This window comes from Carettochelys insculpta, chromosome 3 (genome assembly GCF_033958435.1).
Source record: "Carettochelys insculpta isolate YL-2023 chromosome 3, ASM3395843v1, whole genome shotgun sequence".
Classification (NCBI taxonomy): Eukaryota; Metazoa; Chordata; order Testudines; family Carettochelyidae; genus Carettochelys; species Carettochelys insculpta.
Genome location: NC_134139.1, coordinates 109,304,995 through 109,330,616, shown reverse-complemented (window position 1 = coordinate 109,330,616; position 25,622 = coordinate 109,304,995). Strand labels below are relative to the sequence as shown.

Below are 25,622 nucleotides of genomic sequence, written 5' to 3'. Positions count from 1 at the left end.
TCAGCTGGTATAATTTATACTTTTTATTTAAAATTGGTATATGAACCTAGAACACATTTTATAAACTTGCTGTATTTAATCATAGAATTTAGAGCTGAAAAACATCCAGTTCATCTTCCTGCCAAAACAAAAAAGCAGTCCAGTAGCACTTTAAAGACTAACAAAATAATTTATTAGGTGATGAGCTTTTGTGGGAGAGATCATAGCCATACCAGAACAGACTCAGTATTTAAGGCACAGAGAGCCAAAAACAGTAATCAAGGTTGACAAATCAGAAAACTTTTATCAAGGTGAGCAAATCAGAGAGTAGAGGAGCAGAAGAGGTGGGTGGGTCAAGGATTAGATTAAGCCATATATGCAAGAGAGCCCTTATAATAACCTAAAAAAATTCCCATCCCGGTTCAAACCATGTGTTTATGTATCGTAAGACATCTTTATGATTTGGACCCATGGTATAGAGATTCGAGAAGAATTCCACTGTCACACGAAAGCTCATCACCTAATAAATTATTCTGTTAGTCTTTAAAGTGCTACTGGACTGCTTTTTTGTTTTGATAGTATATAGACTAGCATGGTTTTCTCTCTGTTACTATCTTCCTGCCAGTTCAAGATAGTTCCTCAAAGTATGTGAAGTCTTGTGACAATCAGGTCTCTGAACTCGAGCTGTCTGATCTCGTGCACAATAACAGTGGGTTCATCACTGAGATCCTACAGCCTTACTCATTTTGAGTAGTATCTTTTTGTGGGACTATAAGTGAAATAAGCCATTATCAAGTGCAGGTAAAGATGACATAAACAGGCCCTCGGAGAGCTATTGCTAAAAATGGGAGGAAAACCTATAGAAATGTTAAGGCTATTACAATTGTAGACTTAAAAAAATGGAGAGAAAGGTAGCAAGCATGACCTAAACCAATTGCTGACTAAAATTGTATTGTGTTCCTTGAGGTAGAGCTATTTGAATAATTCAAACCATTTTCACTCATGAACTTTCTGCAGTCCTTCTGCTGTGTTTACATGCCTTTCTCAAACTCTGCTTTCTATGACTCAGCAAGTGAGTAAATTCACTGGGAGCAATGCTTATGTAAATGTATATTTTAAGAAAATATTGGTGAATATTTGTGGGAAATTGATTTGAACTTTTAAACAGTACTATTTCCACTAGAAGCCCAATTCGAAGAGCAATGATCAGATACTTGGAAAACAGAGACAATACCACATGACTTATGTGTCTGGTTGAAACTAACTACCAACCAATATTTTGAATTTCAGATATTAAATACTTGCAACAAACTGCATGCAAGCAGTCTTCAAGCTAATTTTTGTCTTGGAAATCATATGGTAAATATGAATAGCAACTAAAGTTGTGGGGAAAAAACCTATAAGCTGCTAATGGACAGCTCATGAACCAAAAGAGAAACTAAATTATTGGCAACAGATAATTCACTTGTGCTGCCTATAGAGGTTCTTAAAAGGAGAATAATTCACCTGGATTTCACATTGAACAAGCAGAAAATCAGGTGCAGACCCATAGTTTGAAGAGTCTTAGTGTACAAGAATATGAGGAAGGTGAAGAGTTAACACTCTTTCCTGACAAATGGCTACGAGAGGTTTTGCAGTTTAACACAACTGATGACCCCTTCGTGTTTGTGAGAGGAATTGGATCACATCCAGGGAAAGTGACAAGTGCTGTATTAAGTATTATTGTTTGTGTAACTGATTTGAGAGAGACTCCTACAGCAGCAAAGAGCATTGAAATACATTATTTATAAGGGTAAAAACAGATCATTTCGCCTCTAGTTTCATTACAGTGAAGCAAAGGAGATCTAGTAAAACAATAACTCTCTCTGTGTGTATAAATATGTATTTAAAATATGTTTGCATAAAGTATTATATAATATGCAACTTCATGCCTGGGGTAAGGAATATTTGGAGAATTTCTTTTATTATGTCAACAAGCAAACTATTGTGCACTCTAGAAGTAAAGTTTAATTTGGACTTGGATAAGAAACTCACTTATCACATATGCTTATATTTGTTTCTTGTTTTCTCTGTCTTTGAAAATATGCGATTTTTCTCATGTAAATCTTCATGCAGTTTGAATTTTCTAGCTTCTTTCCTGTCCAGCCTCTGCCCAAGGAGATGGATTGCTAGTGTTGTTTTAAAAGAATTCCAAAAGATTTGCACCTTATTTTTGTGGCGTTAACTCATATTTTGAGCACCTTGATAAAGCAAGTTATATGTGTTAAAGATATGAGTGAAAGGACAATTTGATATTCATTGTGTAAAGTGTGCTTGAAGAAATGTCGATGAATGAGACATCAGCTCAGTGTAAAGTTTTGTCTGAAAATGTTTTTCCATTACTTTTTTTTCCAGTGTGTGCATCATGAATGAATCTGCCTCGAGTGCAAGTGGCCAAGAGTTTGATGTATTTAGTGTTATGGATTGGAAGGATGGCATAGGTACTCTGCCAGGAAGTGACCTAAAGGTAAGGTACAGTAAACGCTTTCATATCCAGTATTCTATCATCCAGAACTCTCACATAACTGGTACTTTAACCATAAGCAAATTTTAGTTGTTTCCCATATGTACAGTATAATGAAAATAAATATAAATAAATACGACAAATACAGTATGGCTGCATCTGCAATAGCTAGTTCTTTTGAAAGAAGGGGGCTTTTTATGAAAGATGCCATGGAGCGTCTACACACAAAAAGCATTCTTTCGAAAGTAAACCAAAATAATGTGGCACTTCTTTCGAAAGCACTTTTCCACTCACATTTCAGAAAGAACTCCTTTTTTTTTTCCTTTTAAAAAAGAGTAGTCCTCATAGCACCTGATTTTTTTCAATCCCTGGCCTGTTCTTTTGAAATTTCAGGGACTTTGTGGATGCTCTCTTTCGAAAGAGCAGATCACTCTTTTGATCTGCTTTTTTGTGTGTGGAAGCACTCTTTTGACTGAAGTTCTTTCAGAAGAGATCTTCCAGAAGGGCTTCTTTTAAAAGATCTCTGTAATGTAGACATAACCTGTAAGTTACAGTGGACAATACTGCTGTTGTTGATAAATAAAGTACTCAGCATACATGTTTGTTTCTTAGTATCTAATCTTGTTTTTCTTTAGCGTTATGCATTGCTAGGTATACCTATGTAATATCCAGAATATTGGAATATCCAGCAACCTCCTGGTCCTGGGGCTGCTAGATATGAAAGAGTTTACTGTAATGTGTTTTTAAAAGACTAATAAAAACTGTGTAAATGCTTAGGGAAGGAGGGCTATTTAAGTAGAAGCTGTAGAAACTCATGTTTTAGCTCTGGAGATCCTTGGTTAAATCCTGGTGTCCGTTAAAATGGCAGCTGTCACATAGCTCCACAAATACACAAGATAAACAGGAGTACAGCTCTAAGCTTGAGTTCAAGTGCCCAAAAGCCAGTAAGTCGCAAATGCTAAGAATGGACAATCAACTCGAAAATGATACCATCAACTTTAAATCTTTTGTTGTTTGCAGTATTGAACAGTATCTGTTTTGGTCCCAAGGTGTTGGTGAGGTAATGTCTTTTGTTGAACCAGTAGACTTGAAGAAGAGTTTTCTGTAGTATGATAGCTTGTCTCTTAATGAGTTTTAAAAATGGGTTAAAGGATACTGTCTGTACTCTGCCTTTTTAAGTGTTTACAGTTACATTTTATTTTATAAAATGTGTTTTTCTATTTGATTGTTGTATGAAAGATGTTCTTAAGCTGGGAGAGGGGAAATTCACCCCAGCAGGGGTATCAGATAAATACTTAAAATTGTTAGGTAGTTTTAGAAAATTGAATAATATTTTGGTTTTATCTCTTCCAAAGTATAGATCATGAATGTATTTTTATTAGGCTGTAATAAGTAACATTTTACATATTTTGAAATACTAATATGAAATAAAATCAAGTATATAGTTATATCTAATCATTTCAGTTTTTTTCTAGGCTTTCCAGCTTGTTTGCAGAAGGCCTTCAGCTCTTTAATAAATGATATGGCTATGATATCAGAGCCCCTTTTTCAGAAAGTTATTAGTGCAAATTTTTTGTGTAATTTCATTCAGACTAACATTAGTGAGGTGCTTTCATGGTTTAGTTTTTAAACAGGGTTTCAGCTATTCATTTATAAATGGTTGTGGGTTAAAGAGCTGTATGTCCACTGGTGCCTTAATGATTCTGTTGTTGGAGTAAAGTATCCTGGAAACTGGAACATGGGTTTCAGATTTAGGATGCATATGTTTTTTGTCTTTTTTGATTATATTACATTAAAATAATATTATAGAATGGTTAAACCATAGGATTGACAGAAAATATTGCAATACCATGGCATAAATCCATTCTGTACTCATAGCTGGAGTCCTGTGATTAGCTCTAGTCACCTTATGAGACAAGAGAACCCAAACCAGGGTGGACTGCTTTAAGTCAGCGTTTCTCTAAGTGTGCTCCGTGGCCAAGTACAGGTCCTTGGCAAAAACAAACAAACAAACAAAAAAAAACAGTCCTTTAGGAAAATATACACATTATTGCTATGTACTATTATTATTGTGAATAAATAGTAAACAGTGAAAATTAATTCATTTTTCATTTTTTTATGTGTGTTTATATTTTGGGCTGCAAAAAAGGTACTGAAAAGAATGGGTCCCAACTATATAAAGTTTGGGAAACCCTCTTTAAATCACAGTGCGTTAGATTACTTATTTTACAAATTAAAATAAGTAAACCTTTAAATCATAGACTATAACTGTCTTGCATTTGTGCTTTTAATTATTTTCCTAGAGAGAGGTTGACTTCACTAATTTGTAATTATTAAAGTATGTTGATTGACAACTAAATATTGCCTTTGTATTCTCTGTTTCTTTCTGCCAATCAGGAGAAGGCATTAAATCTATACATGGTTTTTATATAGCTTACCTTACATTTATTCAGATTCTTATTTTTACATTTTCATGGTGTTACAAAAAGGTAAATGATACATTTCTTGTTTACTAGTTTATTAGTTCATTTACTTTTTTACTGGAAATTCAATTTAATAGTGAACCTCCCTCCCCGCCCTCTACACCCCCCCGCCCCGGTTATTAAATATGCTAGATATCTAAGAGAAAAAAATACTCATCAAAACAAATTTTGCATTTGAAACTGATCTATTAAATGAAGCTGATATTTCCTGTAGTTAGTAAATTGAACTGATTGTTTCTGATTATCATGTCCTTCAAGGTTTTTAGAACTGATAGTACTTATCCTCTTTAAACCTGGCTTTTATTCACAGATTGGAAGAGAACAAATCTCACTGTTTTTTTAAACTTGCAACTGGCTTATTATCTTTGAGTGAACTAGTAATTGACTTGAACTAGCTGAATGAACTGAAATGAAGAAGATAGTGCGCTAGCAGAAAAGAGTCCTGCCATCAAAAGCTGGTTTAGTACTTCAGCAAACTCAAGTTATGTGGAAAGGAGTTGAGTGCTATGGCTTCTGTTCACAAGTCTACTCCAGACTTTTTTATGTATGCCTCAGTTTCCAGGTTTATGAAATGGCAAGAATATTACATCACAGAGATGTTATGAAGCTTAATTATTGTATGATAAGCCTTTGAGGCCTTCGGACAGAACATGTCACAGAAGTATATTTTTGTACAAAATCACAAAATATAATGTTAATAAAATCTGTACAATGCTTTGTACATTCAAAGTGCCAGATAAATGCTCAAAATACTTATAAAAGGCATACATGCTAGAAATATAGATTAGTATTATTCAGAAAACAGGAATACTAAAAATTATTGTTAAATAGTTTGACATTTGACAAGGAAGTTTTGAGAGTAGTACAGCAAGGATCCTTTTAGTGTATTTTAGTCTGAAAGGTTTTAATGAAGTAAGCACACTAGAACTCTGATATTTTAGACACCTGATGTGTAACACTGAAGTTTATAAGTATTCTCTTCACTAGACTAAGTAGCATATGCAGATCTTAAACGCTTCAGTGCTTTCCAATTGCTCTGTACTACGCAAGGTTGGCCGATAACTTCTGAAGTGAAAAGCATGTATAAAATTTTGTGCTCAATGCATAAAGAAACACCATAACTTCAAGATTTAAGTGGTTTCATTAAATTGGAAAAGCTGTAATAATTTAAAAATGCTTCCTGTTGGAGTGACAGAAGGGTTATGGAGTGCTTTGTTGATTTTTTTTAACTGTTGTGTTTCCAAAGTGAACCATGTTACACTGCAGGGGTACTGTTTGAGGTCCCTACATTCAGCTAACAGATGGCTGCTATTGAACATAAATGAATGATTAAATGTGATATATACAAAAAAAATCAGCATAATGCTAATAAAGAGGGATTAATACAGGAAGTAAACAAAAATATACAACAGATAAACATTAGATTGTGGTCTGGCAATTAGAGTGATTTGGGATACTCCCAGCTAAGTCTTAATGGAGGTAACTGAGGCTGTGTCTACACTACGAGATAAATTCGAATTTAATTGTTAGCTCGATTTTACCATGTGACTGTTTTCACTTTAAAGACCATTAGCTCGATTTTGGGTGCACTAATCTTGAGGTTACAGAACCACAGTTACCTGACAGGTATAGCGTTAAGTTTGAATGCAGAAGTTCGATTAAAGGCCAGTGTGGAAGTGCCAGGTCTTAAAATTGAATTTATTAGCTTCCAGAGGTGTCCCGTATGTAACTGCTGCCACTGGTTAAAACAAACAATTCTTTTTTCTGCGATGATGGAAGGTGGGATGGATGGCCAGTTGAGGATACAGTCACTGAACCTGTGTTGTCAATGTAGCGTAGGGGGAAATCAGAAATTCTTTCCTTCTACATTCTTCTCAATCTACCATTCCGGGATCCTGCATGATTTTCAGGATCCCATTTTGGCAATGATGGGAGGTGGGATGGACGGCCAGTTGAGAGCACAGTCATTGCATGGAAGCCTTATAGTGCACTGGAAAGCCAAAAACCCTTTCCATTAACAATAACATATGGAGAAACCAAAAATTATTTCTTTCTTCCTACATTCTTCTCCCTGCATTATTTTCAGAGATCACATTTTGGCAATGATGGGAGGTGGGATGGATGGCCAGTTGAGAATATGGTTGCTGCACCCATGTTGGCAATGTAATGTGTGGGGAAACCAAGTATTCTTTCTTTTAATTTTGAGTGTCTTCTGCATTATTTCCAATGGATTGACATATTTTCAGGGATCAGGAGGGGAATGATGAACATGCAATGGAGGAAGATGATGTCAAGACCAGTGAGCATACCTAGAATGCTACGGCGATGAGGGAACTGTGGGATAGCTTCCCACAATGCACTACTGCAACAGTCAACATCAGCCAATGTGTGTGGCAGCAATGACTGGACTTTGTGGGGAGCAAGGTGTGAAGTGAGGATGGTCAAAATTGAGCTTTTAAATTCCAAAATTAGAACATCAATATAAATGAATTCAAATTTATCTCGTAATCTAGACGCAGCCTGAATGTAGGGTGTGGACAGCCACATTGCGTCATGTCCATTAAGACTTCTTCTCGAATACTGAGGTACATGAGAACATACTGAGTCAGACCAAAGGTCTGTCTGGCTCAATATCTTGACTTCTGGCAGTGGCTAGTGCCAGGTGCCACAGAGGGAATGAACAGAACAGGGCAGTCTTGAGTGAACCATCCATTGTTGTCCAGCCCCAGCTTCTGGCACTTGGATGTTTAGGGACATCAGCAACATTAGTAGCATCTCTAATAGCCATTGATGGACCTGTCTTTCATGAACTTATCTAATTCTTTTTTGAACGTAGTTATACTTTCAGTCTTTGCAATATCTCCAGGGCATTGAGTTTCCCAAATTGACTGTTGTGTGAAGAAGAACTTCCTTTTATTTGTTTTAAATCTGGTACCTGTTAATTTCATTGTGACCCTAAATATCATTATGTGAAAGGTAAATAACACTTTCCTTTTCTCTTCTTTGTATTATTGATGATTTTATAGACCTCTATCATATGTCATTTTACTCATACTTTTTTCCTCTTTTTAGTGACTTTACAGTTTTAATATAAAGTATAAGCACAATCTGATGAGTTTCAACAAGGACAAGTGCAGAGTCCTGCACTTAGGATGAAGGAATCCCAAGCACTGCAAGAGAGTGGGGACCAACTGGCTAAGCAGTAATTCTCTACATAAGAACCTGGGAATTACAGTGGATGAGAAGCTGGATGTGAGCCAAAAGTGTGCCCTTGTAGCCAAGAAGGCTAATGGCACCCTGGGCTGTAGTAGTGGGAACATTTCCAGCAGATCTAGGGAAGTCTTTATTCCCCTTAATTCAGCATTGGTGAGGCTGCATCTGGAATACTGCTTCCAGGTTTGGGCCCCTCATTACAGAAAGGACATGAATGCACTGGAGAGAATCCAGCAGAGAGGAGCATGACTTATGAAGAGAGGCTGAGGGATTTGGGGCTTATTTAGTCTACAGAAGAGAAGAGTGGGGTGGTGGGGAGGGAGGCTCTGATAGCAGCCTTTAACTGCCTGAAGGAGAGTTCCAGAGGGATGGAGAGAAGCTGTTCTCACTGGTGACTGATGACAGAACAAGGTGTCTCAAGTTGCAGTGAGAGAGTCTAGCTTGGATATTAGGGGAAAAAAAAACCTATTTCATTAGGAGCGTGGTGAAGCTATGCAATGGATTACCTAGGGAGATGGCAGAATCTCCTTCCCTAGAGGTCTTTACGTTCCAGCTTGACAAAGCCCTGCTTGGAATGATTTAGTTGGGATTGGTCCTGCTGGACTCAATTACCTCCTGAGGTCTCTGCCAACCCTAAGGCTGTGGCCACACTTAGCCAAGGCTGTGAAATGGCCATGCTAATGGCCAGATCGAAGAATACTAATGAAGCGCTGAAATGAATATTCAGCACCTCATTGGCATGCTGTGACTGCGGTGCTTCGAAAGTGCTGTTTTCGAACGCATGTGGCTCGGCTACACGGAGGTCCTTTTCGAAATCAGCTGATAGAAATAAGGGGATTTCCAAATGTGCAGGGTCTATGGAAATGAAATGAAGTAAATATAAACAATTCACAAGATGAAGATAACACAATCCCACATTCATTATGTGCAAAACCTAAGCAAAAAATAGAAACAAACCATAAACTCATAGAGGTCATGCAGATAATCTGTTAATGGCATTTAAATAGATAAGTGAGACTATAACCTATGTGAATTGGTTTCTAATATGTACTAATTTGCAAAAGTATGCAGTAGTTTCACGTGTGACTCGACATCCTGATGTTTCCAGGTGTTTCTGTTAGTCATTTTTTCCACTAATGCAGTAGTAGAGACTCATTAAGCTAATCTTTGTATGAGGGAGGAATTACAAATTTCCATTTTTTCAAAAGTAATTTCTTTTGGCCTCTAAAATAGTTACTGCAATCTCTTTCTTAATGTTAGCTGGTAATACCATTTTGTCTTGCACTCCTAAACCACATGTTTGGAGAAGGAAAGGTGGTGACTCTTATTTCTTGAGGGATAACTAAATATGGTGCTTCAGAACATATGCATTTTTTTTGGGTCAGGTATGGAGGATGTGTAAGATGTTGGCATGTGCCTCTTTGCATCAACAGCATTTGCTATGTGTTGCCACTCTAGACAGAAACAAACATTCTAAAGGCTGGTAGTACCTGTTTAATATTTGTTCTAAAAGAATTTCAAGGATGAAGAAGTTGAAGTATTTTTCACTATAAGCCAGATAGCTGTACTATCTCAAGAGAAACCAGGGGGGCTAAGTTCTTTTTCCCATTTTTCTTTGAGATTGAGAGGGTATACTAGGCATTGTCATTTATACATTCTTCTGTGAATGGTGTCCATGAGTTCTGGTGGTGCCTCCGTGATGGAGATTGGAGATTGTCAGTAGCACTGCCCAGTGGACTTAATGTGCACTCTTCCCCGTCTTGTGCTGTGAGTGGCATCTAACTACTAAGCAGTCCATTTTCCCTCAGTTCCTCCTCAACCATCTTTGGTCAGAGACAGAATCCAGAGCAAAAGCTTTCTATTCTCTGAGCTGTTTGATCAGTGATGGGCAACCTATGCTAGTGAGTGGGCCACGAGTGGCCCTCCTTCATCTCAGTGGGCTACAAGATTGTTGTAACCAAGACAGTCTCCAGGAATAAGATAGTTTTGCCAATTGTGCTTGCATACCTAGAATTTGCAGGGTGTGCAGACTGAACTGAAGCAATGCACAACTTGCATAGTTGGTAGGATGTGCAATCAGCACACACCTTACTTCACGTGCCTTTGCTTTATGTATGTGTCACTTCATTACTACCAGTAGAAAAAACTCTATATGGGCAGAAACCTGCAGAATCTGGCAACCCTGCACATGGCTAGCAGTAAATAAAACATCTTGCTGGACACATACAGAACCTCAGTGTGGCCCACAGAGTGCCCATCACTGCCTTAGATAAGTACCCTTACTTGTTTATCTGAGTAGTTACTCCTTTCTCTTCCTTTAAAATAAATAAATAAAAATTTCCTCATTCTTCCCTCCCCATTAGTTCTTAGGTTAGAATATATTTTTCTGCTTCCTGCCTACCCAAACCAGGAAGCTCTTTCCCTCACTCCCTGAATCACCCAGATTTAAGAGATGCCTTTTATGCTGGGAGATCATTCACCCCCAATATTTCTGCTACTTAGGGGAAGGACACATCATGCAGAAGTGCACTCATGGTCCCAACTTGACTTCTAAGGTCCAAAAAAGACTGAGACCTCTCCTTACCCAAATAACAAAAACTGTCTGGGCCAAATCTAATAAATGCTTACCTGATCGAGTATTATAAAACCCAATAGAATTTTAAAAAAGAGTGATTGTGACTGGGGAGATAAAGCAGGTAAACTTCTTGCGAGAGGACTTAAGATGGGACTACAGGTTGAACATCTCTGATGTTCTGGGACTCTGATCCGGCAATGCCCATGATCTTGCTGGACTACAGATGTAAATGGACCAGAGAGCTGGCAGCCGGAAGTGGAGCTGGTCCAGTGAGCTGGCAGGCAATGGGGCTGCAGGCAATTGGGCTTGCAGCTGCATGGGCAGTGGGGTCTGGGGTGGGGAGCCCAGTGGGGATACTGGAGCCCCCTCCCTTCTCAGTCCATAGGCTTGACGCCCTGGTCCGGCGAACTCCCTTGTTCAGGACAGGTCAGGTGCCAAGGGTGCTCCATTACAAGAATATGGGAGCCCCATCCTTGAACCAATAAATATAAATCAGTTTAGGCAGTTCTGTCTCCCTCTAGCTATATAAATCAGATTTATAATCTGATTAATAACCTGGATCACTTCATTGAAGGCTCATTGTTTAATACCCTATCTTTTGAACAGTTGTTATTTATGGACAAAACTTTTTCAATGCATGAGATCAAAAAGACTATTAAAAATATGAATTCTGTCAAGGCCCCTTTGATGGATGGCTTTCCAGCAGATTGTTACAAATTGTTTTGAATTAGTGATCTGCTCTGACGGTGTTGTAATCATCGTAATAAATTGCAGGATGTGTTACCCTGAACTGCGTGAACCCAAAACACGGGTGATATGCCTATGTTTTCCAAGTGCTATCAAGAAATAAAACAGAGGGGTACACCACCTTTGTCTAATAAACGATTGCTGGGCTCAAGAGTGCAGTCACTCAAAAATCCTTCTTTAGTGAGTTTACAGGCTATTCCTAAAATAGCAATATTCTAGAGATTGGATTTTGTCTAAAGGATGTGGGTCGTCTTTCAAAATGTGTTTATATAAAAAAGAGGGAACTAAATGTCATAGCTAAGCTTTTCTTTTTATCCCAAACTAGACGGGTATGTTTACAAAGACAATAGAGGAGAATCGCCTTGTGGAAGGACACATTTGGAATGCTAGATAATATAGATATAAATCTGACAACTTCTTACCTCAGTTTAGGATTTTTAAGCGTGTTGTATGACAAGTGAGGATTGCATGATAAACCTGTAAACTTGAGTAAACAGTGGGCAAGATACCTTGAAGAGCAGTACTCTAATGATGTAAGTTGGTCTATGGAAGATATTCATTTGGTTATTTCTGTTCTCTCTAGTAAGGTTAGATGGAGGCCATCTCTCTATATCCTTGGAAATTTGATTTAGTATATAGTTGATATTATAGAATCAAGGCTTGTCCTAATCTTCCCAATATTAACATACATACATTATTTCCTTGCATGGAAGATGCTGAAACATAGAAGGATCTGCTTGAATAAATTTATTACTTAGAATAGAATAAATCAATGTGAAAACTAGAGGTCTATCTAAAAATATCAGCAAAACTTAGTAGTGGGATAGAAGATAAGATTCTTCAGTATTGCAAAAATATCATCCGTGTATATATGTATTCTTTTCTGTACATAGTCATAGCTTTTATGGCTGAGTGCTGACTATAAGTGCATACATTAAAAAGCGGGGGACAAGAGAGGACAGTCTTGTTGTGTACATCTTTGTAATTGATATGTGAGAGAAATTTATTCCTTTAGTTGATAGTGAAGCCAGCGGAAGAGGTGTATTGAACAGGCCCAAGTAAAAATATTAGTCCAAATCTGATTTTTTTTTTCTTTTTTAGGACAACTTTTAATAAGGCCATTTATCTCCGCCAAAGGCCTTCCCCCAGAGGGAAGGTCTGATATCTAAGTTTTCTGGATCAAATGAGCAATATTTCTTACATTATCACCAGCCAGTCTCCCTTTAATGAATCCAACCTACTCTGCTCCCCGTGCCAGCATTGGGCTGGTGGCAGGTGAGGGGTGTGGTGCCCCTAGCCTCATGGGCTGGATCCTGGCAAGCCAGGGCCAGATCCAGCCCCTGGGCTTCGCCTGGCGGAGTCAGGAAGCAGTTCTGTTGTGACCACTGTTGCCACCTGGACTTCTGCCACTGCTGCCTCCACTCCCCCTCCCCCAGCTGGTGGAATGGCAGCATAGCACTGTTTGGAGAGAGGCTTCACCCCCCACACTCTGGCTGGAATTACAGCCAATCAAGGTAGCAGAGAGCGATGGCTGGGAGTGTGGGAGAAAAGCCCTTCCATGGCACTTTTCTCCCCATTGCCTTTCCTCCAGCTGGGGGAGCTGGGGTGGCGACAGTGTGTGACAGTAAATAACCCACCCATCGCCCACATCCCCCTTGCTCTTGCACCTCCTCCAGCCCACACCCCTCACTTCCAGCCTGCTCCTGCTTCCTCCTCCCATCCAGACCCCTGCACTCCATCCCATCCAGACCCCTCCTCCTATCCTGTGCCAGCATCCTTCCTTCTGTCCATACCCCTCACCTCCAGCCTGCTTCTGAATGTCTCGTCCCACCTCAGTGCTGCTCCCAGCCCACTCATGCACCCTCCCTCCCATCCAGATTTCAAACACCCCCACCCTGCCCACACCTCCACTGTCTCTCTTGCCCAAGCCCCTCACCTGCTCCCCAGGCATGCCCCCCCCCCCCACAGACTCCTGAACCTGTGAGGGGACTGAGGTGTCTCAATCAGGGGCTACATCACTGAGGTTTTTTTTTAATTCTGCTTCCCACTTATGTGTCCCCTTGCTGATTTTTCTGTGAGTCAGTGTCCTCCAACCCCAAAAAGGTTCCCAACCCCTGCCTCATAGTAGTTTTTCAGAGCTTCCCAAAATACGGTACCTGATGTGTGCAAGTGATCATTTTCTTATATGAAATTAGAGATGACTGAATGAACTGTGTGATGAAATTTTGCATTATTCGGTAGCTTTCACCTATAACAGGGGATCTCACCTGTTTTCTTTCTGAGCCTGTTGCCAATCCCCATGCTGCAAAAACTCTGTAGTCTACCTGTGCCACGACTGCTGCTTTGTATATGTGAAATGGTGAGAGCCAATATAATGGAGTAGCAAGGGCGTAACATGCCAGAGAGACCCTGGTTTCATGAATATACATTGCTCAAGGTTTGGTTTCAGTCCCTGGTGGTGGGGTTCAGGGCCCTGGGTTTCATACCCAGATGGTGGGGCTTCACCTTTATGCCCTGGTCTCCAGTTGGCAGGCACCCAAAACCTGCTTGATGTCTCTCAGGGGGCCTTGTTGAGAACCACTGACCTAGAAGAAGGTATAAGCGGCATCTGCAGTAAGTAGAACTGGAGCCTGGTTGGCATGAATAGTTATATAACTATGAGTAGTTCCTTCTAGACATGCTGGAATCCATTCTAAGGATACGTTAACTTGCACCAGAATTAACTTTCTTTGTAATATAGAGAAATGTTTATAGTCATGCTGTGGGGGAGACGGGGTGTGTCTCAGGCTTCATATATCTTTTAATAAATTTCAATCAGTAATGAGGTTTGTCTTCTTGTACTCCAAGAGCTGAGGGTGATGTAATAGGATTTGTATAGATGTCTGTCTAATGTAGAATCGCAGTCAGTTTTCAGAATTACAAGAGCACCATTTTATTAGAAAGACTGTTTTTGAAAAATTCAGAATTACCTCCACTTGTATTGTGAATGCTTCCTAAAATCAACTTTTTTTTGAGTTGAAATGGCCTTCGACAAGGACAGACCTTCCTTGAGGACCAGACCAAGACTTCATATGTTGAAAAGTATGACTTTTCTGAATTAAGATGGGTTTACTTCTGCTGTTAGAATTCAATGAGGAATAATGCTTTGTGCCTACCCATTTCGTCCTGAGTCTGTCAGCATCTATTTCTGTAAGAAGAATTTCCTGTAAGAAGATCGCTTCATGATTTTTTTTTTTTTCACTTTAAACCTGAGGGGTGTCTCAGGATTTTAATTCTTTTTGGTGGCTGAGAAAGTCTCCTCACAAGGAGCACACTCTAAGAGAATTTATGGCAAGGTTGTAAAAGATATATAAACTTAATTTGAAGGTATGTATTTCCCCGTTGATATTGTAAAACTACATCTTTAGGATACAGTCTCTGTTTTTACATAATAGATATTAGTTAAATGAATTTGTCTTCAGTTGAGTCTTGAAGGGCATACAATATATAAAAATATCTGTGGGAAAATAGTGTGTCTTCCAAAGTATATTTATAATGGAAAACACATTAACAGGCTAATAAAAGCCAGTGTGGGCTCATTTGGATCATTCATGGCTTCAGTTCCATCTGCTCCTTCTTTCCCTATATTATGCAATATTCTAAACATCTCTAAATACAATGTATTTTGTCAAATATTACTCTACGAATAGCATTGGCTATTTTAAGAACAAGGATAATCTTATGTACAGAAGTTCTTCGTGTGCTTGTGTGCATTCCAATGAGGTATGTGGCTGTGCGCGCATGCATGGCGGTTGGAAGATTTTCCTATAGCAGTGCCTGTAGGCTCTGTCCAGGCGCCCTCTGTAGTCATGCCTTCACAGCACCCAGTATAGAGCCCGGCTGTCCCACCCACTCCTCAGTTCCTTTTTACTGCCAGTTTGGGCAGGCTGTAACATGCTGTAGCTCTTGCCTTTGCAAATGTGCCATTTCATCTAGTTAACCAGTGTATATGGTGACCATAATAGTACAGTAATCCCTTGACTTAAACAGAGGTTGCGTTCTGGGCAACCTCCGCGTAAATCAAATTTAGCGTAAATGGGGGTGAGAGGGGTGGGCAGCTAGCGGAAGTGGGGGGGGGCAGCCACTCGGCCCTCGGCTTCTCCCAGCTGGAGAGGCACACAGCTGCTTGCCCAGCAGTTTCTGAGAAACTGTGCCGCAAGCAGCTGTGTGCCCGCCACTGCTTGTATCACCAGTTCTCCCAGCCATGCAGCAAGCCTCTGTCCGTGCACCGGGCTCCCTAGCTGGGAGAACCGGTGCTGCAAGCAGCTGTCTGACAGGGACAGCAACCCGAATCACAGCTGCTGCCCCTGACAGGAAACTTCTCCTGTCAGGGACAGCAGCCTGACTCGAGGCTGCCACCCTTGACAGGAGCAGGAAACAGTTCATGTCGGGGCGGCAGTCGCGTAAACCTGAGACAGCGCGTATCTCGAGGGTTTACTGTAGTTAGAATTTTCCAGGTTTCTAGCAGGGTCTGTCCCTTTGTGGTGGCTACAGTAGAAGTATTGTGCCCTCCCCCAGAGCTATGTAACCCCTCCCCTGCCATTCTAAATCAATGCCGGTGACTCACCAGGACTGCAGCTGCTGGGGCCGCTGGAGTGGCCAGAGCTGCTGCTGCCGCCAGAGTGACCAGAGCCACTGGGCCTGCTGGAGTGGCTGGGGCCACTTGGGTTGCCGCAACTGGCGCAGCTAGAGCTGCTGCCACTGGAGCAGCTGTGGCAGCCGGAGGGGCCTTGGGGGTCTCCCAGAACTAGAGCTGCCAAGGCCACTTGGGGCCACCAGGGCGAGCTCCACTGCTGCCGCCACATGATTCTCCCGCCAAGTGGTGGAGCGTGTGCGCGGGGCTGTAAACGGCAGTCCCCCAGTGGGATTGACTACAGAGGGATGGGCGGACAGACAGACACAGCTCTCCTTATATAATAGTACAGATTAGTTCCCCTCCTTCTTTAGGATCCCCGGCGTCGTGGCATGCTGTCTTCTCCAAGATTTAAAAATTGCGTGGTCTACATGAAGTGTATGCCAAAGAGCAACCCTCTTTCCTCGTGCCTAAGGTGTCTGGGTGAAGGTCACCAACAAGTTCACTGCAGCATTTGCCAGGAATGTGGAAACTGAGCTGAGCAGAATCAAATATGAAGATTACACCACCATAAAAGATTGATATTTCACAGTATGTGAAGTAGCCTGCACAAACTGAATTACTAGCACTTCTTAAGATTTATGTTATAGTCTACTTTACATGTGAGGAATAGCAACTATTCCAAGGGCCTTCTTTACTATACAACAGTGGGGTTCAACAGGTGATCCAAAGATCCCTGGGGGTCCACAATTATGTCTGATATTTCCAAAGAAGTCTGGACCTATATTGAAATACTTTCGGGAGTCCATAATTTAAAAAAAAAAAAAAGAAAAGATGGAGTAGAAAAGTACTATCATAACACAGTACATCACAGGCAGAGCTAGTGGAGGGCTTTTCTGGAAGTGGAAATTATAATTAGTGCAGACAGTAATCAGTAGATAGTGTTCTTCACAACTTTTGCAGTGGGTGCCACTTTGGCAAAAACATGCAATGTGAGAGCCGCATAAACGACATCGTTTACTGCTCCTTAAAGATGTTATGTTACGGAGCCACTTGGGTAACTGAAACAAAGCTTACTTGTACAATAAAATGGTACTCCTGTTTATAAAATAACCAGAAAAATAAATAGAATTAAAAAGGCACTTATCTGAGTAAACTTTTAAAGAGGGGGAATAATGCAAAACTTACTTCAAAACCTGGATGAGTCAAAATGTGCCTGTTCCCCCTTGACTTGTTCATGAAGTATTTGGAGCTCCAAGGGCAGGGGTTGACCCCTTTTGTCAGCAAATAGCATGGACCTCTAGGGGAGGTGCCTGTTTATCCTCTCTGGAACTCTGGGGCCAGGGAGAGGGCCACAGCAGCCCTGTGAGCCCCAACTTGCTCCCACCCTGTTTCCTCTCTAGGTTCCTGGTACATGATCCCGTAGAGCTGCTGCATAACTTTTCATAGCTGGCTGCAGAGCTTAGAGGGAACAGGAAGTGCCTTTAGGGTTGATGGGAGCTGCCATTGGCTTGCAGGCCTTGTAATGAAGAGCACTGCACTAGATGGTGCAGTATCCTCCTGCTTCATGCAATAATTTTTAATGGGGAGCCACTCCAAGAATTTAGAAAGTGGTCAAGGGCTGTACTCTTCCATGACATTAATGGAGGAGGTCTGGTGTCTGGGATGGAGGTTGGGTGCGGAAGGGAGCTTGGGGTAAGGGTTTGGATTTCTGGAGGGGATGTGGGGTCTAGGAGGTAGTTTGGGTGAAGAGGGTGGTTGTGACCCCGGACAGGGGTCTGGGAGGTAGAACAGGGTGCAGGGGTTTGAGTTGTGACCTGGGCCAGGAGGCAGTTGTGATCTGGGAGGAGTACGGGTACCAGAGGGGGGCAGAGGGTTTGGGTTATGTGGGATGGAGGGGCAGAGGATGGGGTGAGGGTGGGTCTAGAGTGCCAGAGTTAGGGTCTGGCTGAGAGCCTTACCTGGGCGATTCTCGGCCAGTAGCCCTGCAGGACCCTCAGGCAGGCGCTCTCTGAAATAGTTTAGAACTGCTACCTGCGCCATGTAGGTCTCTGCTTTGGATGCTGGCGGAGAGGCTGTGCAAGCTGCTCTTGACCCCCAGCAAAATCTCTCTGCCCCTGTTTGCCAGAAACCAGCCTGTGGGAGCTGAGAGATTTTGTAAGGAGTCAGGAGAAGCATGTGACCTCTCCCCCCCCCGCCCCCCGCCCTTTACCTCAGTATCTGGAGCAGAGAGTTACATGAAGCAGGAGACCGTTTAAAGCAGTGTCTGGCTGCTCTGTCCCTGAGGGTGGCTGGGTCTGATGGCTTGGCAGGCTGGATCTTGCCCACTCCGGTACTGTAGTGCTGTAACATTGTTGTTCTTGGCTTTAAAAAAGAGCAACAGAAGAGTTCAACCTGTCTTCTTATTTGCTAGGAGTTGGAAAATTGTATAAGTGAATATCACTATGTCTACAGAGATAAACAGGAAAATTGATTGCTTTTTGATGTATGGTATTTTGCCATTTGTGGTCAAATCTGGTCTCAATCTATGAAGCGTCTAGCCAAGTTCCAGAGGAAGTTTGCAAAACCCTGTGGAGCCTGCTAAATTGACACTGAAGGTGGATGAGTACTTCGTTCTGTATCTGAGGTTGGTCTCCATCAGGATCTGCTTTATGAATGTAGCCCTCTTTTTGTTAAGCTGAGCTGAGAAATCAAGAAAAAGAGAAATTATGGCCTTTGTACACAAGTTTCTGCTTTTCTGGCAATATTCATTAACATTACTTGTCATTATATGTCAGCAGCTTGAAAATATGAGTCTGAACTTGCTGGACTCCTGCCATTTAGTATCAGGCATTCAATAAGCTGTTTCAGTATCTAATGGGAAGAGTTGAGGTCCAATTTAAAAGTATGACAGGAAGCAAATTCTAAAGAAAACTGATAATATCCTTGTCATTTAGACCCTCCAAAAAGCCGAAGAGATAAAAGTTTCTTCAAGGTCAGTTTTTCCCTGACTTTTCCAGTTGGTCTGGTATTGATTTTAAAGAGGCAGTTGTTTGTTTTAATTTCCTCTTGTTTCAGTGGCAGTCTTTAGCTCATTTTCCAAGAGAGCCATTTGGGATTTAATATCACATATGTCTTTACAGAGGCCATGAACATCTTTTTTGAGATTCAGTCCAGTTGGTGTGTAAGTATTTTTTTCAGTGTGGTGGTGTTCTAGGCTAGGTTGTGCAGTGGCGTGGGAGTCTCCGTCTTTATCTGTTTAGCTGATCCAGACTTAGGGCTTTTGTTGCCTCTCATTTTTTTCGTTGGCATTTTGAACAGTTTGAAGTTTATCCAGGGAAGGAATTAATTAATTTCTATGACAAAACTTTATTGCCAGTTTGCTAGGAAAGCCATTGTTAGAGGCTAATTTGATGCCTGGGTATGAGCCAATTCAGGACTGGCAGCTGCCTACCTCGTGTCTCTCTTCCCCTTTTCTAAGTTTAATCATCTTATTTTTTAAATCTCTCTTCATATAGAAGCTGTTCTATACCCTTAATAATTTTTGTTTTCTTTTTTCCCTATCTTTTCCAATTCCAATTTTTTTTGAGGTGACATAACTAGATTTGCGTGCAGTATTCAGTGTGTTGGTGTACCATGGATTTATATAGTGTCTGACAAGTCCCTTGTCAGCCCCATACGGGTTCTGCTTTTAGGTGGCTTTTGTAATGTGCTTCAGAGACTCACTATGGCCCTTCTATTGCCAATGGTCTTTCTGGAGGCAAGGGTCTCCATTTACCAAGCCACTCTCATCACAGGCAAGTCACTAGTATGGGGCAAGACCCTTCAAATGGTCTAACACACTATTCCTCTGCTGGGGAAGCTCCCCAGGGAAAGAGCCCAGGCCCTCTCTTGGGTCTGCAGTTGCCTCCAGTGGCCACTCTCAGTATTGCATCCCTCCTGTCTGTGCCCCTCCCTTTCCCATCCCTCTGCCTCTTCCCCTTCTTTGTTGTGGAAAACAGCCACTTCCCAGTACTTCCAATTTTCCAGTCACAAACAAACCCTGACCTTGGTTTAAGTTAGGGTAAGAGGCAGCTGCACACCAGATTTCGTGATCATAGCTCTTACAGTTTAAAAGGTGTTCTTGAACAAATGTAGCTGACAGACACACTCTAAAATATATAGAGAGATTATGATATGTTCTGCCTCATTATCTGTCCCTTTCCTAATGGTGCCTAACATTGTCACTTGCTGCCCCTCACTGAGTGCAAATTTTCAGAGCTAATCACAGGTTCTTTCTTAAGCTGTAACAGCTAATGTAAACCTCCTCTTGTATGTAACATTGAGATTTTTTCCAGTGCACATTACTTTGCCGTTATCAGCATTGTATTTCATCAACCATTTTGTTGCTCAATTTCCCAGTTGAATAAGAGATCCCTTTGTAACTTTTCACATTCCGCTTTGGACTTAAGTTTTGTGAGCCATTTTGCCACCTTACTGTTACCCACCTTCTTTTCAGCTCATTTATCATTATGTTGAATATCTCAGGCCCCAGAAAAGATTGGTGGGGTACCCTCCTATTTACCTTTCTGTGTGTTGAAAACTGACCAAGTATTCCTATTCTTTGTTCCGGTCTTTTAATAAATTATTGATTCATGAGAGCACCTTCCCTCTTATCCCAGGACTGCTTCATTTGCTAATGAGCCTTTGGTGAAAGTCCAAGTACACGATATTGACTGCATCAACGTTGTTCGCATTCTTTTTGACACCCTACAGCAGTGGTGTCCAAAACAAATGTAATGGATTGCCACAAGCCCCCCCCCCATGCCAGGTGCCACTCACCCTCCCCCCAAAAAGGCACCCCCCACAGTTGCTGCATCCCCCCTTTGCTGCTAGGCACCTCCCCAGCCAGGCTATTCACTGGAGGCACCCTGGGGCTGGATCCGTCGGGACCTGAGGATCAGTGGTGCCATGGGGTGGGGTGCATGTGTGGAGCAGCCAGTAAGGGACCCCATGTTTGCCACAATCCACAGCCCCATTTGTCACATGTGGCAAATGAGAAGCGTATTGGACAAAGCAGCCCTACAGGAATTCTAATAGGTTGGTGAGGCATGACCTCCCATTCCAGAAGCCATGTGGAATTTTCCTTAATGTACTCTGTTTCTATGTGACTGATAATTCTGGTTTTTAGTGTATTTCCAGCCAGTTTGCTTGATGCCGAAGTTAGGCTTACAGGCCACAGAAGTGCCTTTTTAGGGAGGGATGGTGGGTTGGGGAGATGGTTCCCATGAAATTTCGATGCCAGTTCAGCAAAGATACAAAATATAGAAAATCACAATTTCTCTTCAGTCCTATGCAAAATATTATAGCTGAATGCAAACATTCTACTTTAAGGCTGTGCTTGTGGCAGCTAGTGGAGGAGCACCACATACTGCACTTTGAATCTTGGCAGCAGGTGGCCTCTTTGGAATGAGGGAATGAGAGAACTGGGCTGGGCTCCTTCCCAAATGAAAACCTCTATCACTTGACCCTGCATAAGGCCCTGGTTGTCTATCCCCACCTCTTGGGCGTAGTGCATGGAAAAGGAGCTTCTTGTTCTTAGGGGAGGAGAGAGAAGGAGAGCCAGCATGGTCTCCCCTCAGCTACCCTTCAGCCCTAGCAAGGGGCCTGTTCTCTCCCGACCCAGGATAACAACCTTCTTCTGTAAGCAAGTGTAGTTACTTTTGTAGCTCAGGCTGTGCTCCATTGTCAGATGTTCAGGAGTCAAACCTGCACATAAGAGAATTTGTTTTTACAATTTGCCATTAAAAATTAGGAAGTTACATATAAATAAACCCCCCATATTTAAAGAATAGTACTTTATTGCAATGCAAGCACCCAGAAGTTAGGAAATGCCAGAATTTTAGGTTCCTTATGTAACCTTCTTTTAGCCCACTTATTTATATGCATTATGGTATAGTCCTTAATTATATGATCACATAGTAGTTTTTCCATGAGACGGGTCTCATTCATTCCACTGAATGGAAGGTCCTTTGGGAATGAATCAGGGCTGTCTACTGAATGGAGCTATTTCCCTGCTGCATTTGCTTTTTATGGTGGGAGGCTTACAGAGAATAAGGCCAGGTACTGCAGGAAGAAAAAGAATGGTCTTGGGGTTAAGGCAGGTGAATGCCACACAGGAAAGTGTAGTCCTACCCTTGCTTCTACCACTGCCTTCCTATGTGATGCTGAGTGAGTCACTTAAACCAGCGCCTTGGCGGACAGCCACTAATTTTGTATTCTTCTTTTGTGGGTTCTGAATAATAGATATGTCAGACCTGATGGCCAGAAATCTTGAGTTCTGACCATTTTAACTGAATCAGTGGGAGGTAATGAGCCGCAACACCCCTGTCAGCATAGCATTGTGGTCTGGGAGAAAGAGCATGAGGTTGAGAGGCAGTAGGCTCCTGGCTTTTCTACTGACTTACTGTGTGGCCTCAGGCAAACCTTTGTTGCAAGTTTCTTTTCTGTGAAATTGAGCAAATAATGCTGTCTGATCTCACAGTGAAGGTAAATTCATTAATGTATGTGGACCCTTCAAATATCAAGGAGAAGACTTGAAAAGACGGAGGAAATGTGAGTACAGTAAACCCTCGATTTAATGGCCTAATTGGGGGGAAGGGGTGTCTGTTAAATGTGAGGGTTTACTTGTGTTTGCATAACGTGCGTGCCCCGCATGCTTCCCCAGCCCCTCCCCCTCAAAATAGTGTAAAACCAGCAACTCACCAGAGCTGCGCAGCCTCTGGAGCCTCCTCTGGTCCTGGGCCGCTGCCAGGGCTGGAGAAGCCACCGCAGCTAGAGTCCCCGCTGCAGCCAGAACCGCCACACGCTCCTCCCACCAGGTGTGGGTCAGGTATGCAAGTGCCTTCTGCCCACCTACGCACCCCACCCCTGGTGGTAGGAGTGCATGGGACCTGCAGCTGTGGATTCTGCATCCACCGCAGCAGCCCCAGCCATGGTGTGGCTCCTGTAGCCATGGCTGCAGCTCTAGCTGTGGCTCCTGTAACTTTAGCACAACGGCCCCAGCTATGGCAGCTCCTTCAGCAGCTCCGGCGGCCTCAGTGGCTCCTTGGGGACCCCAGCCGCAGCAACTCCAGTGAGTTGCCAGAATGTATGTGTGTTCTTGGTGGGTGGGACGGCTGGTTGATTCAGTGGACCTCGGGAGCAACAAGGGGCTGGTGGACGTCTGTTGTTCCCGAAGTCCACTGAATCCAGGTCCGCTAAATTGGGGGTTTACTGTAGTTGATGTGAGGAATGGATGGGAGTGAACTGGCTGAGGGTCAACCCTGGTATGATGATTGAAGGTTGGGGGATTGAGGTCAAGGAGATATCAGTATCATTGATGAGCAGGGCTTGAAATTTAGGGATGATTCTAGTGGGGACGTTAACATTCAACTAGTGAGCCTCACCCTAAACAGATGAGGCTGACCAGTTACAGTAACTGGTGGGAGCTGGAGCAGCGCCTTTGCCTGCCACGGGTAGGCAGTTGTTCCAGCCAGGCGTGACCCTCTGCAGCTACAGGGCTCTCCGGTGTGGCCAGAGCAACCTTTGTCTGCAGTGGCCTGGTCAGGGTGTGCCATAAGAACATAAGAATGGCCATACTGGGTCAGACCAAAGGTCCATCCAGCCCAGCATCCCATCTGCCGACGGTGGCCAATGCCAGGTGCCCCAGAGAAGGAGAACAGAAGACAATGATCAAGTGATTTATCTCCTGCCATCCATCTCCTGCCCTTGTTCTGAAGGCCAGGGCACCATACTTTATCCCTGGCTAATAGCCATTTATGGACCTAACCTGCAAAAATTTATCAAGCTCTTTTTTAAACCCTAATAGAGTCCTGGCCTTCACAGCCTCCTCGGGCAAGGAGTTCCACAGGTTGACTGTGCGCTGTGTGAAGAAAAATTTCCTTTTACTAGTTTTGAACCTACTACCCATCAATTTCATTTGGTGTCCCCTAGTTCTTGTATTATGGGAAAAGGTAAATAATTTTTCTATATTCATTTTCTCCACACCATTCATGATTTTATATACCTCTGTCATATCGCCCCTCAATCGCCTCTTTTCCAAACTGAAAACTCCCAGTCTCTCTAGCCTCTCCCCATATGGGACCCGTTCCAAGCCCCTAATCATCTTAGTCGCCCTTTTCTGAACCTTTTCTAATGCCAAAATATCTTTTTTGAGGTGAGGAGACCACATCTGCATGCAGTACTCAAGATGTGGGCGTACCATAGTTTTATATAGGGGAAGTATGATATCTTTTGTCTTATTATCGATCCCTTTTTTAATAATTCCTAACATCCTATTTGCCTTACTAACTGCCGCGGCACACTGCGTGGATGTCTTCAGAGAACTATCCACTATAACTCCAAGATTCCTTTCCTGATCTGTCGTAGCTAAATTTGACCCCATCATGTAGTATGTGTAATTTGGGTTATTTTTTCCAACATGCATTACCTTACACTTACCCACATTAAATTTCATTTGCCATTTTGCTGCCCAATCACTCAGTTTGCTGAGATCTTTTTGTAGTTCTTCACAATCCCTTTTGGTTTTGACTGTCCTGAACAACTTGGTGTCATCTGCAAACTTTGCCACCTCACTGCTTACCTCATTTTCTAGATCATTGATGAACAAGTTGAACAGGATCGGTCCCAGGACTGACCCCTGGGGAACACCACTAGTTACCTTCCTCCATTGTGAAAATTTACCATTTATTCCCACCCTTTGTTTTCTGTCTTTTAACCAATTCCCGATCCATGAAAGGATCTTTCCTCCTATCCCATGACCACCTAATTTACATAAAAGCCTTTGGTGTGGGACCGTGTCAAAGGCTTTCTGGAAATCTAGGTATATTATGTCCACTGGGTGCCCCTTGTCCGCATGTTTATTAACCCCTTCAAAGAATTCTAATAGATTAGTTAGACACGACTTCCCTCTGCAGAAACCATGCTGACTTTTGCCCAACAATTCGTGCTCTTCTACGTGCCTTGCAATTTTATTCTTTACTAGTGTTTCTACTAATTTGCCTGGTACTGATGTTAAACTTATCGGTCTATAATTGCCAGGGTCTCCTCTAGAGCCTTTTTTTAAATATTGGCCATGAGTGAAAGCAATCCAGCTTCCCTGACCAGTGGCCCCCCTCCCCCACTGGTTAAATAGGCTAACTGGTTAAACTTAATATTTAACTGATTTACTAATTAAATGGAATTTTACATCCCTAGATTCTAGACCAGGCATGTCCAGCCCACGGGCCGCGTGCGGCCCTGGACAGCTGGTAATGTGGCCCTACAAGATTGTAAACTTTTAACATTATTATATGATTTATATACATTAACTATATTATATATTTCATATGCAGCCCAAGACAATTCCTCTTCACTCAATGCGGCCCAGGCAAGCCAAAAGGTTGGACACCCATGTTCTAGACCCATAGCTGCTGCTGAACAATGATATTATGGAGCCATACCAGTCAGCTTGTTACCGTGCATGTCTGGGCAGGCAGGTGTGACCTTCCC

At 42.2% G+C, this 25,622-nt stretch overlaps 1 protein-coding gene across 4 annotated transcripts in view; it reads left to right on the top strand.

Moving 5' to 3' along the window:
* The window catches only part of L3MBTL3 (L3MBTL histone methyl-lysine binding protein 3), a 160,656-nt gene that overhangs the window by 9,316 nt on the left and 125,718 nt on the right, over positions 1-25,622 (top strand). For 2 of the 4 annotated variants that reach the window (XM_074988773.1, XM_074988770.1), the window contains exon 2: positions 2,374-2,485. In XM_074988773.1, the coding sequence (XP_074844874.1) occupies positions 2,384-2,485 (102 nt within the window). In that variant the 5' untranslated portion in view covers positions 2,374-2,383. Of the gene's footprint in view, positions 1-1,301; positions 1,339-2,373; positions 2,486-25,622 lie in introns of those variants that run through there. The other 2 variants (XM_074988772.1, XM_074988774.1) reach the window with 2 other exon arrangements.